Here is a 13,576-nt window from a genome sequence, read left to right on the forward strand (position 1 = left end):
CCCAACTTGGTGTCATCTGCAAACTCACTGAGGGTGCACTCAATCCCCTCTGTTATGCTCACATTTACCTCTGGTGGGAAAGGATTGGTACGGGAGCTCTATCTGGCCCTCACAACAGAATGCATGCTGGTGTTGCTGGAGATATAGAGTGAATTAGCACAATATGACTTTATTGTATCATCTTCAAGAGAACTTTTGAAAAGATTTCTTTTCATCATACCTGCATTTTTCACCACTTTTGTCCAAAGCACTTGAAATCTAAAACAAGCCATTGGCAACAGGTTTAAGAGATGGGTGAGTGCGAAATGTCGCATGGCTGCAGAGCACCATTTTCTACACAAACAAGATCATGTCCATGCTTCGTGATTCCTTTCTCGTCAGCTGCTGAGGAGGCTGAGTCACTTTGTTCATCCTTAGAGCTGTCAAGGCAGGGGATAGCAGGAGGTCTCTCACATTTTCCACAGTGAAGAACTCTAAGATAAGGCACCATTACTCTCACTGTGGGATTAGGATCTGTAGCCCTCCACGTGCCTCCTGCTCAGACTTCCACTTGGCCCGCAGCCTGTGTGGGCAAGTGGGGAGAGGCCCCAGCCCAGAGGGTGGTGAGCACTGGAGGTCATTGCACCCCAAATGCCAGATACCAGCAAGGTTTATGTCTCAGGGAGTAACTTATTTCCAGTCACACTCTCTTTGTAATCGAGGTTGCCAGACTTATCTCTAGGAACAGGATTTCTTCTGGAGACAGGCCATTGTGAAAATACCCATATATCTACAAAATACACACTGCTTTCTTCCTTTGGAAAGTTGCATTTTGTCACTAAAAACAGGGTGGAAGTGTGATTCTGAGATCCTCATCATCAAGCTTAAACTTTAAGTGGAAAACTTAGAGACTCCATTGCTGGTGTGCAATCAAACACGACAAACAGATTACAGTATCATTGGCTACCTCCCAAAACAAAATTTGTTGATGCTTATAAAGTCTGAAGAAAATGATCTCATGATAAAAACAGCAATCCAAATAAAGCCAGACAGACTTGAGTGATATTTATTGCAAACATCTTTCTAGGTGTCTGAAGAAACATTGTGCCACCCAAGCAGTCAATAAATTAAATGTCTTTTGAAGAAATGTTAGCAAGTAAGAGAACAGCTTGTTTGTCTTCAAATAAAAAGAGATACTCCAAAGGAAGTAAAGCAGACTTCACGGGAAGAGCTTAATTAATATCCCTATATATTATCTTCCAAGAGAAGCAACAGAGAAGAAGTCTATGTCAATTAACTGGGCAAAAATATCGGCTTAGTTAAAGGGGTGTAATTAAGAACCATGTCCTGAGAACTGCTTTTAGAGACCTTCTGCTGTTTAAAAAAAAATTAACTGGGACAAGTTTTCCACTGTGTAGTAGTTTCAGTAACAATAGTTTGTTTGACTAAAATGTCTGGACAAAAAGTTTGCAAAGGATGCAGTCAATAACAGAAAAATGCACTTTCACATATTTGCATTAACCAGAATCCATACACAGAATAAAACTCAGGTAGTGCTTACTTAGAGACTTAAGCTTATTCTGAGTAACAAATGCTGACACCCCTCCCTTCCTTCTCCTCCTCCATTTTCCCCTTTTATTTTTTTTCCTCCTCTGAAAAGCCTTAACAGAGATGCTCAGAATATAAATGAATAAAGTTGTATATATCCCAGCAGTAAATATAACGGGTAATGCAGAAAAGTCCATGAAAAAAATAATAGGTTTTGGACAGTATGTAACAAAGAATGCAACAAAATTTGAGGAAAGAGAAGATAAATGGAATAGCAGCATTCAAAAAAAAAAGCCTCCATTCTCTAAGTTCAGTTTGTCACAGTGTGCACTGAGAAACGTGGCAGGCAATTAAAGAAGACTTTGCCACGTGCGAACATGTGAGTATGATTACAGATCTTGCACAGATCCAACACTTCTTAGTGTCTGAATACAATACTTAAAAAATAATAAAGTGTGATGCATTTATCTAAATGAATTGAATCATCTTAAAGAGTTACTCAGTAACGTACTTCAAATCCTTGTATTTCAGATTTTCATTTTTCTGTGAAACAGTATGAACAGTACACACTGAGAATATTAGGTGCACAGGAACTTTTAAAATGAAAATGGAAAACAGTAAGAAACCATTTTCTGGAGATGTTGCAGTCACGCCACCAAGATTCACATGACGTACACAAATTTACAGGCAGTGTTTATAAATTAAAATAACTGTTAGAATAAAAGACTCTGTAAGGAAACATTTAAACAAATGAAATATTCTGAAGTACTTTCAAATTAGGAACCAGTGGGAATGTGGGTGAAGCCACTGTTTCAGAGACCTGGATAGAAATTTCTTTCTGAGTTGTTCAACAACATTTCAACTGAGTCTCTGGGAGGAGTTTATACGACCCTTTTTCTGTTTGGATCAGTCATGCTGGTGCTTTATAAAGTGATAAAGGTAAGAGTCTCAGATAATATCAATGTTTCACCACACTTTCTAAAGATTTATATTTATATTTTTAATGTGGCAATTTTTAATTATTAAAAAATTAGAAAACCAGATGGAATTACAAAACAGCAACAGGTTACTTAATCAACTTTTGCCTACCGGGATAAATAGAACATACCACAGAATATATCAAAGCAGACACTGATGAGACACTATACATTCCATTAGTATGCAGGAGTTTTCCTCTTCAGATATCAGTTCTTATCAGATATAAGCACATGGCCCATCAATCTTATTAAATAAACCCAACAACTCATTATGTTATAATCCATAGCATATAACATCATGGCAAAAATCAAAAGAAGTACACTGGATCTCCCCACATATCTGTGAAATGTGCCACCAAATTATTGGAGGTAAACAAAGAATGAAAAATAATTGCTGTTATTTTAATAAGGACTATGAAATTTAAGTTAGTTTGCAAATATTAATAAACCTCCTTTACCTGTGCAAGAGAGCCTTAGAACAAAAGTAATCAAATACTGAAATTTGTCGTGCTTGTTAAACAATGTTAGAAATATTCGTTAAGCTCTATTGCATGACATGAACTACATACATGGATAAAACAAGAAAACTAAGAGTGAATCAAAGTGCAAGCCTGTAAACTCATAATAAAATAAACGTTCTTTACTTGTATGAAATATCTCCTGAACTTATTGCATTACTTTGTAGATTTCTGTAAAACTTTTCAGTATAATTTCCCAGGATGTGCTCTGAAATAAGAATGATTTCAAACAGGATGCCAATATGCTTCAAAAGGAAGCTCTACAATTGCTTTATTTGGCCAATCAATCGTAGCTGATGAATTTCAAGATCCCTAAAATAAACTGATGGCAAATATTGCACATTAACTAAGTGTCTAAATGATGTGCAGTGATATCTTTAATGAGTGCCACCAAATAAATGTGTATGTGCATACATTTGGTTATTGCTATCAGAATTATCAGCCTACAATTTAATCTGGCCTACCAGAAGCCCACACAAATGGAAAAGAATACTTGCTGTGGATTTTTCACCAAGCTTCAAGAGAATGTTTGTTAGTACCTTCAGATTAATACCAGTTAGGTTTTGAACAGTTTCAGTCTCATGCTAGATGATGTAAAACAGATGAAAAAAATGTGTTATGCAAAATATAAGAATACAGAAAAAAATAGTATTATTTACCGAATAGCATCAAGTAATCAAATTTATACCATACAAGCATCAACAGAAAATGTAAATGTACTAATAAGGTAGTATCAACCACTTTTTTTAGCTACTTGAGATTCAAAACTGCTAATCTTGTATATGTTGCTTTAGAATGCATCAAGTATCTCTGTTTATGCACTATTTAAAAATTTGATAGTCAGTGACTACAATGAAATGTATGTATAATACCTGAATTTAATATTTTAATACCTCAGGCCCAGATTATCAAAGCATTTAGATTCCTATACTGCAAGGAAGATCTGGGTCTCGTTATATACTAATCCCTTTCATGAAAGGAGTAGCTGGTTTTGATGTTGGGAATTTATTGTGTTGTCTTTCCCTATACATGGAAGGAAAGGGTCGACATTAAAGAAAGAGTGGTTTCAATAGGCTGAAAGGTTATGGTATTGTGACTACATGAACCACTTTCCCCACACAACATAAAAATATTCTAACATTAAGGATTATGTTACAACTCAGTGGAAATATGCAGTAATGCAATCTGTTTCCTTTGTCTGAATGACAAAAATGCAGTCTTAACAGTCACAAGAGCCTGCCTTGTGTTAGCTATTAAAAAAAAATATATTTATATATATATTTATGCAACTACTATGTGCATTAAACAAAATCATTTTATGAATCAGCAGGGTTTAATAACACTTTTATCTGAATCTCTGGGAAGGATGCACTGAAGTCTGTGGTGCTTCTTAGGAAAGATTTTGAAATGGCAAAGAATAGAAACCCATTTGTTTAATATCCTCAGATTTTTTTTTTTTATTATTTTATTATGTTGTCTAAGAAATGTTCTATAACGTTTCTGTCAGATAAAAAAGATCTATTGCCTTGACTTTAGTCTACCACTCAGAAATGAAAGATTTCTCTTGAAAAGAACCTGGTAATTAATTTTTAATGAACATTGAAACTGAAAATCAGCCCAATTTCATTGTGAACTCCCATGAAATAACAATTTCACCACTGTAAAATTCTCCGTTGCCTTCATTTCTTATCAGTTTGTATATCATGAATTGTTTGAAAGGATATTGATCAGCAACGTACAAGAAACATTGTACTACTCCTGGAAAGCATATATATTGTGGTTTACTTACTCAGGTGGGTAGGCTATTTTAGCATTGAAAAGTGAGTGTACTTCCACATCTGTTTGTAGAAATATTGGAAAATCCTTTTATTTTTCTTTTTCACTTGCACTGACATAATTTTCTCAATCACCTGTAAACACTGATCAGTGTTCTTTGCACTGAAAGTGTACAGATTTGTCACTCAGTCTTTGACATACCAGAGAAGAACACTTGAACGACAGGGTAATCCCTTTGTGCACCAAAGCTTTATTATATTTTTGATTACTGTGCACCACCATACTAAAGCCAATAATGTGGCACTTGTGCCATAGTTCTGATACCATAAGTGTCCACTGACAAGTGTTCTGCATGAACCACTGTGTCTCAGTCCACTAACAAAGGCTACTGTGCAATGGTAATCTGGTATCTTAGATAGTTTTTCTTCCTGAACAAAGCTTATCCAAAATCTTCTTACTATCAGCAGCTTAGGGCTCCTTTTCTTTATAGAGATGCAAAGTAAATGTCTTACACCTGTAGGCCAGTACTGGTGTTCTGTCTTAAAAATTTTAGCACTGCTCTGATACGATGAAGCCTTCTTTTTCTCCGACTGGTTCCACTTCAGCATATGCAGGATGTCCAGATCCTCTTCTGAATTTCATTGCTGGCCATCTGCTCGGACGCCGCTTTAACAGCAACAAGAAAAAAAAGTTTTCAGAATATAAAGGGTACAACAATAAGTTAAAGTTTAAAAACTTTAATGATGAGCTGTACAGTCACCATTAGATGATAGGAGAAACATGCCCATTGCTCTTCCTGCCTAATAGAGCACTGAGATTTGCGCCATGGGAGGTATGCTCCATGGGAGACTGTGTTTCTGAGTCCACCAAAACCATACTATTTTTAATTATTTATATCATATTCTTTAATTCAAGACTGACTAAATAGTGAATTTTTATTCCAAATGATATGATTCATGAGTACAGTAGGCTATGAGCTCAAACACAACAGGTTCCATCTAACCACCAGAAAGAACATATTTCCTGTGTGGGTGACAGAGCACGGACACAGGCTGCCCAGAGAAGTTGAGGAGTCTCCCTTTTGGAGATATTCAGAAGCTGTCCAGATAGTCCTGGGTAGGCTGCTCTGGGTGGATGTCCTTGAACAGGGACAGGTGGCACCAGATGGCCTCCAGAGATCCCTTCCAAACTCTATCATTCTGTCATTTTGTGATTCTAATTGAGTAGTTTACTTTGATGGTTCAAATGGAATCAGCCTTTTCATTTAAATTCTTTCAACCTTTGAATGCAAGGGTCTTAAGAGTTCAAAACCAATTTTCATTAGTGTCTGTGGTGATGGCTTTAAAAATAGCTAAGGGACTGAGAAAATACATTTCTAGAGCAGATAAAACAGTTCCAGATTGTGACGGCTATAGGAAGGGAAAGTGCTTTACACAACTTGGATTTTTCAAAGCGACTAACATCTGGGAAGATGCAGATTTGAGATGACCATGTTGAAATTCTGCCAGAGAGAACAGTTTTCAGGACAGTAGGCCACAACTCTTTCATAATGTTAGCTAACACAAAACACTCACCTAAAACGGTTATTCCTCATTGAAAATTTCCCACTACTAACTATGCTAACACATTTTTCTCTATTCTGACTTCTGCTTGGAGGGAAGGCTGGAAGGTGTAGTAAGGTACGTAGAAACATTGCAGGAGAATAAGAGGAGAAACAAGGATGGTAAATTACATCCTATATTTTCATTGCCACCTCAAAATAAAAATATTCTTCACTTTCTAATTCTAAAAAATAATATTTGATCTGATTTACTGTCCCTTTAATACTGCATTTTGATTGACTTCTAAACAGTAAGGATATATCATGCTGCTGAATGTCTGTACTGGGGGCCACAAAGCAGGCACAGCTATGACAGTATGCCAGAACTCACAGTGCTGTTGGGCAGCAGTCCTTACAGAAATCTTGGAGCACAGAGTTTTTCTTGGTGATCACTGTTAAGAAGATATAGTATGAAAGCAACTGGTTTATTTTTCTCCTGTTCCACAATCTGGTTGACGTTGAGTCATCCAGAGCTAAATTCTGTTTGGCAGGTAATTTAAAACTGCAGGCCTTTCAATGCAACACCTTTCTAAAAAGTAGGAAGGTAGAATCTTGTTTTCTTTAATGGATGTCTTTTCCTAACAAGCAAACTTAGTCTATTCAAAGTTTGGAGACTTTTTTTTCTACCTAAGCTTGATTCAAACTGGCTTCAAAATTAAGGAGGATTGTTTGGCTATTGCTAAATAAAGGGGTCAGATTCTGTTTTCAGACTCACAGAAGTAAATCAAGAGTAATTCAACTAAATGCATCTGACTTATTCCAGATTTACACCAGTATAAATGAGAATTTGACCGGAGAGTACTCTAAAGAAGAAAATGAAAATCAATGGAAAACTAGTAGGGAAGAATAATTAGAAACAGTCTCAAATGGCAGCATATAAAAATGAGCTGAGTCTTAATCTCTTAAGATGCTGATTTTAAAATGAATTCCTGATTAATTTCTACTTTCTTGCTATGCTCTTACAATCCGATTTTACCATTTTCTACTAATCTTTTTTTTCCCATTTGCCTTTCTACATGATGAAATGTGGTTAGTAGATGGATGTGTATCAGTTCTATTGATACAATGGGATACAACATAAATAGCAGCTAATAAAGAAATCAACATATTTGAAAGTCATCTCCAAACATTTGTTGCAGTTTTATGTGGTTTCTCTTCATGCTCACTCTTATCATGGTGAGATTTTCCATTCCTACTGAAAGTCTGTTTAATTTCAACTCCTGTGGATGTCAGTGTTTTAAGTGGTTACTGATCTTAAAGCAATGACAAGTTAACAATTCATTGACTTGTCTATTGACCTCACAAAAATCTTTAGTGACATTACAATTTTAATTGATAAAACCAAAAGCAATTTGATGCCAAGGGATAAATAGGTCCTTGAGTTACTGAAGTAGCTCAGGAAGAGCTTAATGCATTCTTGATTTTCTCTGCAAAGCAAAGTAATAAGTGGACTAAAAAACCAAAACAAATAAAAAAACTCCATGACCTAAAAAAAACCCTAATGAAACAATAAATGAAAGAAAACAGGAAGAACAAAAGCTGTGTACTTAAACTAATTCCTTATTTTTTTCATCCAATTTAACAGGAAAAAATACGCTTCATTCTCTGGAATTAGAAAATTAGAACTCAGAGGAAATCCTCCAAGCTGCTGCTGAAGAGCTGTAATTCCTGCTTCCTTTCAGTGTGCAATGAAGCAGGAAAACGGAAATAGGATTTTTCTCATAGCTTCCACGAGTTCACTTTTTTAAGCAAGTGAGCTAGAGGAAAGCAGTTGTGACTGAGACGTGTGCCTCAGTTTGCGTAAGACTAATTTATTATATACATTAAATAAAACCCTTAGATTCTACTGAAAATGATAAGAGAAAATGAAAAAAATAGTAGTCAATTGAAATTACCTTTCACACTGAAATTGAAATTTACCTTTCACATTTCTTACATTACACCTATCCACACTACTGTTGGTGGCTGCAAAGTCAATATGACTTCCTATGGCAATTATTAAAGCTAGAAAAAGCACCTTCATGTAAATATTGGTGTAGGGGTAGAATGGACAGTCTCACTTCTGAGAGAAAAACTAAAGTGATTACACCTCAAAATACTAAAAGGTTGAAGCAGGAGTATCTTCACACTGTTTTTTCATTGAAAGATCTCCAAGTTCATTCTCATGGTTGATCAGATTCTTCTTTTGATATCCTTTAACATGAGGGAAGATTGAGCCCTATAGATCTGCTATTGTCCATTAAACAGCACAATTTCATTAATAGGTGATTAAAAAAAACAATGAAAAATTTTACAATAAGATTTAAAAATCTATATTAGAAAATAATACAATTAACTGAGTACACATAAGCAAGAGAGGAAGTCTACTTTGTACCTACCATAGGCAAATAGAGAGTAAACAACATACAAGATCAATACAGGACAGATATTGTCCAATACAGCTTTATCGGATTACTATATTTGAAAATTGATGACCCTCTTCTTCCTAAGGAACTGAGAGGTTTTGGTGCTAACATTATATACTATCTCTAACATTTCTTATAGTTAAGCAACACTTTTCACTGGAGATGGTAATTCTTTAAAAGCAATTGCAATAATATGTTTTGTTAGCTGCAGTAATTATGAACTGTTACCCTTCATTTAATACAGCTGCATAAAAGAGAATTTTCTGTCAGCAAAAGACAGAAAGAACTTAATATGTATTACATCTTTGAAATTCTTACATCTTATCCCATATTTTTTTCATTCCACCCTCATCCTAATTTTCATTCCATAAATAAAAAGGAACAAGCACAATTTTATACAGATCTGAAATGTCAGGAGAATGATAAAGAGAAAACGTTGTTAAAATCTGCCCTTTTGTCATCTCCCCACCCTTGTCACACACACACACACATGCTGCAAATCTTCTGTAAGATCATTAAAAGTTCTGTTATGTGTAAAGTAACCAGAAAAGAAAGATACAGGGTGTTAGCACGTGGATCAACTCTTCGTTCTCATTCATCAGTAAACTTGAACTGTCAGTTTCATCAAAATACAGACATATTTTCTCCAAATGTAGCTTATGCAAGTACAAATACTTGACAGTGTGAGAAGCAAACTTAATTTTCCACTTACCAATACAAAAGCTGAAGTTATTGAGTAGAATCATAGCAGTATAAAATCAGTTAGGCTGGAAAAGACACTAAGATTATCTAGTTCCTCCATGCCCGCTAACCATGTTCCTCGCTGCCACATGGACGTGTTTCTTGAACACATCCAGGGACAGTGACTCCACCACTTTCCTGGGCTGCCTGTGCCAATGCATTATCATTCTTTTCCAAGAAGGAATTTTTTTTAATATCCAACCTGAACCTCCTCTGGCATAACTTAGGGCAATCACCTCTTGAGTAGTTTTTAGGCTGAATGCTTTGATCCAACTTTGTCTTCGCTATTATTTTCCTGTATTTCAAACCTTTTATATTTTCAGGACTATTTCACTGCTTCTTCTGAAGGTTTCATCTTACTTATACATTGATGTCCAATTCTTTACTTAATTCAAATGTATAAATGTATCAAAGTCTATTTAAAAGACTGTCATAAACACATCCTTAAGTCTGGAAGTGTGTAAATACAGAGCTATCTAAATACTGGATTAATTGTTTGAACTCTGGACAAAGTGCAAAGACTATGAATTAAGAAAAAGGAGAAAAATATAGTAAAGTCTATTACTAATGTGTTAACCTGATGTCATCAAACTCTATTAGTACTCATCTGCTATTAATCTACCTGGCTATTCAAGCCTTTTACACTCTCAAGACAAGGAAAGTATGTTTATATTTATGAGAAATAATGTTTAAGTAGCTACTATTTATACACCAGTCTTTAGTCTCTACTACAAACATCTACTTTACCTGGCAAACTGCAGTCAGAAATGGAAGGTGCTTCAAATATATGAAACTGTATATCTAGAAATAAGATCAATTGCCTGAAACCACATTAATTTAACATTTTGAAGAAACTGTTCTGACAAAATAGATTGCTTTAGACGGTAAGATTCAGTAGTATCATTTACTAACTTAATTTTTTTTTTTCTTTTTGATAGAACTGCTTGTTTAAACTATCTCTCTGTGATTTAAAATGCTTCTCAGTATAACAATGTTTCTGCAGCCTTAGGATCGTCTAAGTAGCAGGCTGCTGATGGAAAAGAAACAGAATGCCTTCTTCCTCCCCACCTTTGACTTTTATTGTCAGTGTTGGCTATTTATTTTAGTACTTCTTCCCTGTCGCTGATTTAGGTTTCCCCTGCTGGTTCCTGCTGAGCTGGATAAGCTTTGGAAAAAATAACTTTGCTATCAGTACAAGGCAATGGCAGTGAGATCAATGGCAATATCCCAAATGGCACAAAGCTACATGACTTTGAATGAAGAGAAAAAATGATTCTTCCTATCTTTTTTTTAATAATCATTCTCATGAAATTCAATTCAGCTCTAAATTCTGGACAAAACTGAATTGATGACTGTGTCAAGACTTATTCAAACTAAAAGTACAATCCTAGTGAAATGCATACATATAATAAAAACAATGGGCCATATCCCAAAAGAAATCAGTAGAGCTGTGTGAGGTTCACCACTTATCTAAGGGAACTGAGAAGCTGAATCTTTGTAAAATTCTTTCTTTCCTTCCTTCATTCCTTCTATTCCTTCTCTCTCTCTCTCTCTCTCTTTCTTTCTTTCTTTTTCTCCCCCCCCCCCCCCCTTTTTTTTTCCCCTCCTTTCATTTATTTGAAGAGATAGATTGTATTTGTGACTTTAATGTAGAAACCAGTAAATGGTGCATGGAGAACAGGGCTGGCTATTAAACAATGGCTGTTGTATGTGAAGTGCTGCTATGAGTAGAGATGAACAGCAGTGAGCCAGAAATGCCCATAAAATCTCTGAGCTCTGAAACACCCAGGTCAGTCTCAGGCTTTTTTTTTTTGGACTATTTCCTCCTCTATTACTCTATGTTTTTTTTTCTCTAAGCAGGGAAGGTAAGAACAGAAGGTCAAAATCTGAAGAAAATCTGGTGTAAGATCTGAGTGCTGGTGAATGTTTCCAGGCACTGCAAAACAATCCTCTATGCAGCTTTAATGTTAGAAAAATGCCTAACAGTGCTTTCCCAGACAACTTCAGGTATAGCTCAGGATTTGGGAACCATCCTCAAAAATATACTAATAGTTAGTCACATTAACATGAGGCTGATGGGTAAATGACATGAATTCAGAATGTTGGTTGGTCTTCATGCTAAAAAAACAGTCACGGGCTCATTTAGTTTTCTATTGGAGATACAATTCAACTACATCAGGAACAGTTGAGGTGCATCCCTCAGGCACTGATCATGCACTGTTAGCTGCTGAAAATCTGCAGCTGCTCATTCCTTCCTCTCCTCTCTGCAAGGTCACCCCTCACCCAGCTCCATAGCTGTTTGTGTGGCCATTTGAAAAAAACACATTTGTGAAATTATCCAGCCTGAACATCCACAGTGATGTTAAATAACTAAAAGAGACATAGGTATGCACATGAATGTGTGAGCCTGTGAGGGTACATAAGCAGCTGAATTATTACAAAAAACCTCTGAAAAATCTTCAAGGAGGGTGGGAACATGAAGGCAAAGGCAGTTAGTTGCATTTAAAATAGGATTTTGGTCAAAATTCATTCATACCCCCACAGCTTCAGAGTCTACACATCTGGAATGGTATTTCCTTTTATGCTGAATATAAGAGAAAGGCTTTTTGCCTGAGGTGAAGATGGTCCCAACTTGTATTGTTAGTTTAGACTCCTTAAAACTCACTAGTTGCAGAGAACTGCCACTGAGAATTTTATTCTTTTGCTGAGCCTTGCATATGCACGTTTGGCAACAGTATCTCTGTCTAGTTCGGATAAGATACTTGCAACATCTGACACCTTGCACTCATACTGGGAAAAATTCTACAGAATTCTCAGCTATGGCCACATCATGTTGCCTCTGTCCTTCAAACAGAGCTAAGTTTCAAACATTAAAAGGACTTTGGATCAAAATACAAATAAGAAAGGTGAGAAAAATAGAAAAACTGTGCACATGAAAACTTATGTCAGGAGTGGCAACACTTTTGTCCACAGAAAACTGAGTGCAGACAGATAAAAGGAATCTTAGTATAAGAGTTTGCCTTATGCTTTGCCTTCTGATTTGATAACATTTTCTGGATTTTAATTGCAAAAAATGCAAAATCAATAAAAAATCTAAAAGGAAAAAGATAACTGAAGAATAAGAAGGGAAGAAGTAAAAACTAAAAAAGAATCTAAAGCTGCTACCTGGTGTGCAACTTGGACAAAATTAGAGGAAATCCATCTGACAGCTGGCAATGACTTTACCTCTGTTTACATTCAGCTTTTAGAAATAGTCTGCATTCACTTGAACTTTGACTGGAACTCCCTTGCTTAAAAATTTGGTAATTCCTTCTGTCTCTATGCTGCCAGAGAAGATTCCAACTTAAAGAATGAAAAGCATGTTGAATAGGAGGATAATTGATCTGAAAGTAACACATTTTATTATGTTGAAGGATACGGTGGTATGGTAGTTGAGGCTGAATCTTCCCACCAGTATTCCATTATGTTTTGCTGCCCTGTAACAGATGGCAGCAGAGGGGCGTTCTGACAAAATGGCACCTGACATGGAAGTGCAGATGAAGCAAAGGTGTGTGATTGAATTCCTCCATGGAGAACGAATTGCACCTGTTGACATTCATCAGCACTTAGTAAACATTTATGCAGACCAAACAGTGGATGTGAGCACAGTGAAATGGTGGATGGTGCATTTCAGCAGAAGCAACAGCAATGTGGAAGACATGTTCCAGATGGCCATGCAGATTTTTAAGACCATGTTATGCAGGCTCTTGTTCATTGTTGGTGAAAATGCACAGCTAGTGGTTATGACTATGTTGAAAAACATTGTTTTTCTTTTTTTTTTTTCAGTTAAGAATTTGCTCTATCAAATAACGTTATTACTTTTTACTCTTTCTAGAAAAGTATTCAGGTCTTCAGATTGTATTGTTTTAAAGTGGCATACCTTTATGGACAAATTGAATAGTATTGGCACATGAGACCTTTCTAGCCCTTTTTACAAATAATTATTTCATACCAGTGAGGAATGAATTCAACAGCTGCGAATAAAACCACTAG

General features: G+C 35.9%; 1 protein-coding gene across 4 annotated transcripts in view; it reads right to left on the bottom strand.

Annotated features, from left to right (window-relative positions):
• Positions 1-1,023: 1,023 nt before the first annotated feature.
• The window catches only part of PLXDC2 (plexin domain containing 2), a 234,880-nt gene continuing 222,327 nt past the window's right edge, over positions 1,024-13,576 (bottom strand). For all 4 annotated transcript variants that reach the window (XM_048950495.1, XM_048950494.1, XM_048950498.1 and 1 more), the window contains one exon: positions 1,024-5,464. In XM_048950495.1, the coding sequence (XP_048806452.1) occupies positions 5,348-5,464 (117 nt within the window). In that variant the 3' untranslated portion in view covers positions 1,024-5,347. The remainder of the gene's footprint in view (positions 5,465-13,576) is intronic.

The sequence above is a fragment of the Lagopus muta genome, chromosome 7 (genome assembly GCF_023343835.1).
Source record: "Lagopus muta isolate bLagMut1 chromosome 7, bLagMut1 primary, whole genome shotgun sequence".
NCBI lineage: Eukaryota > Metazoa > Chordata > Aves > Galliformes > Phasianidae > Lagopus > Lagopus muta.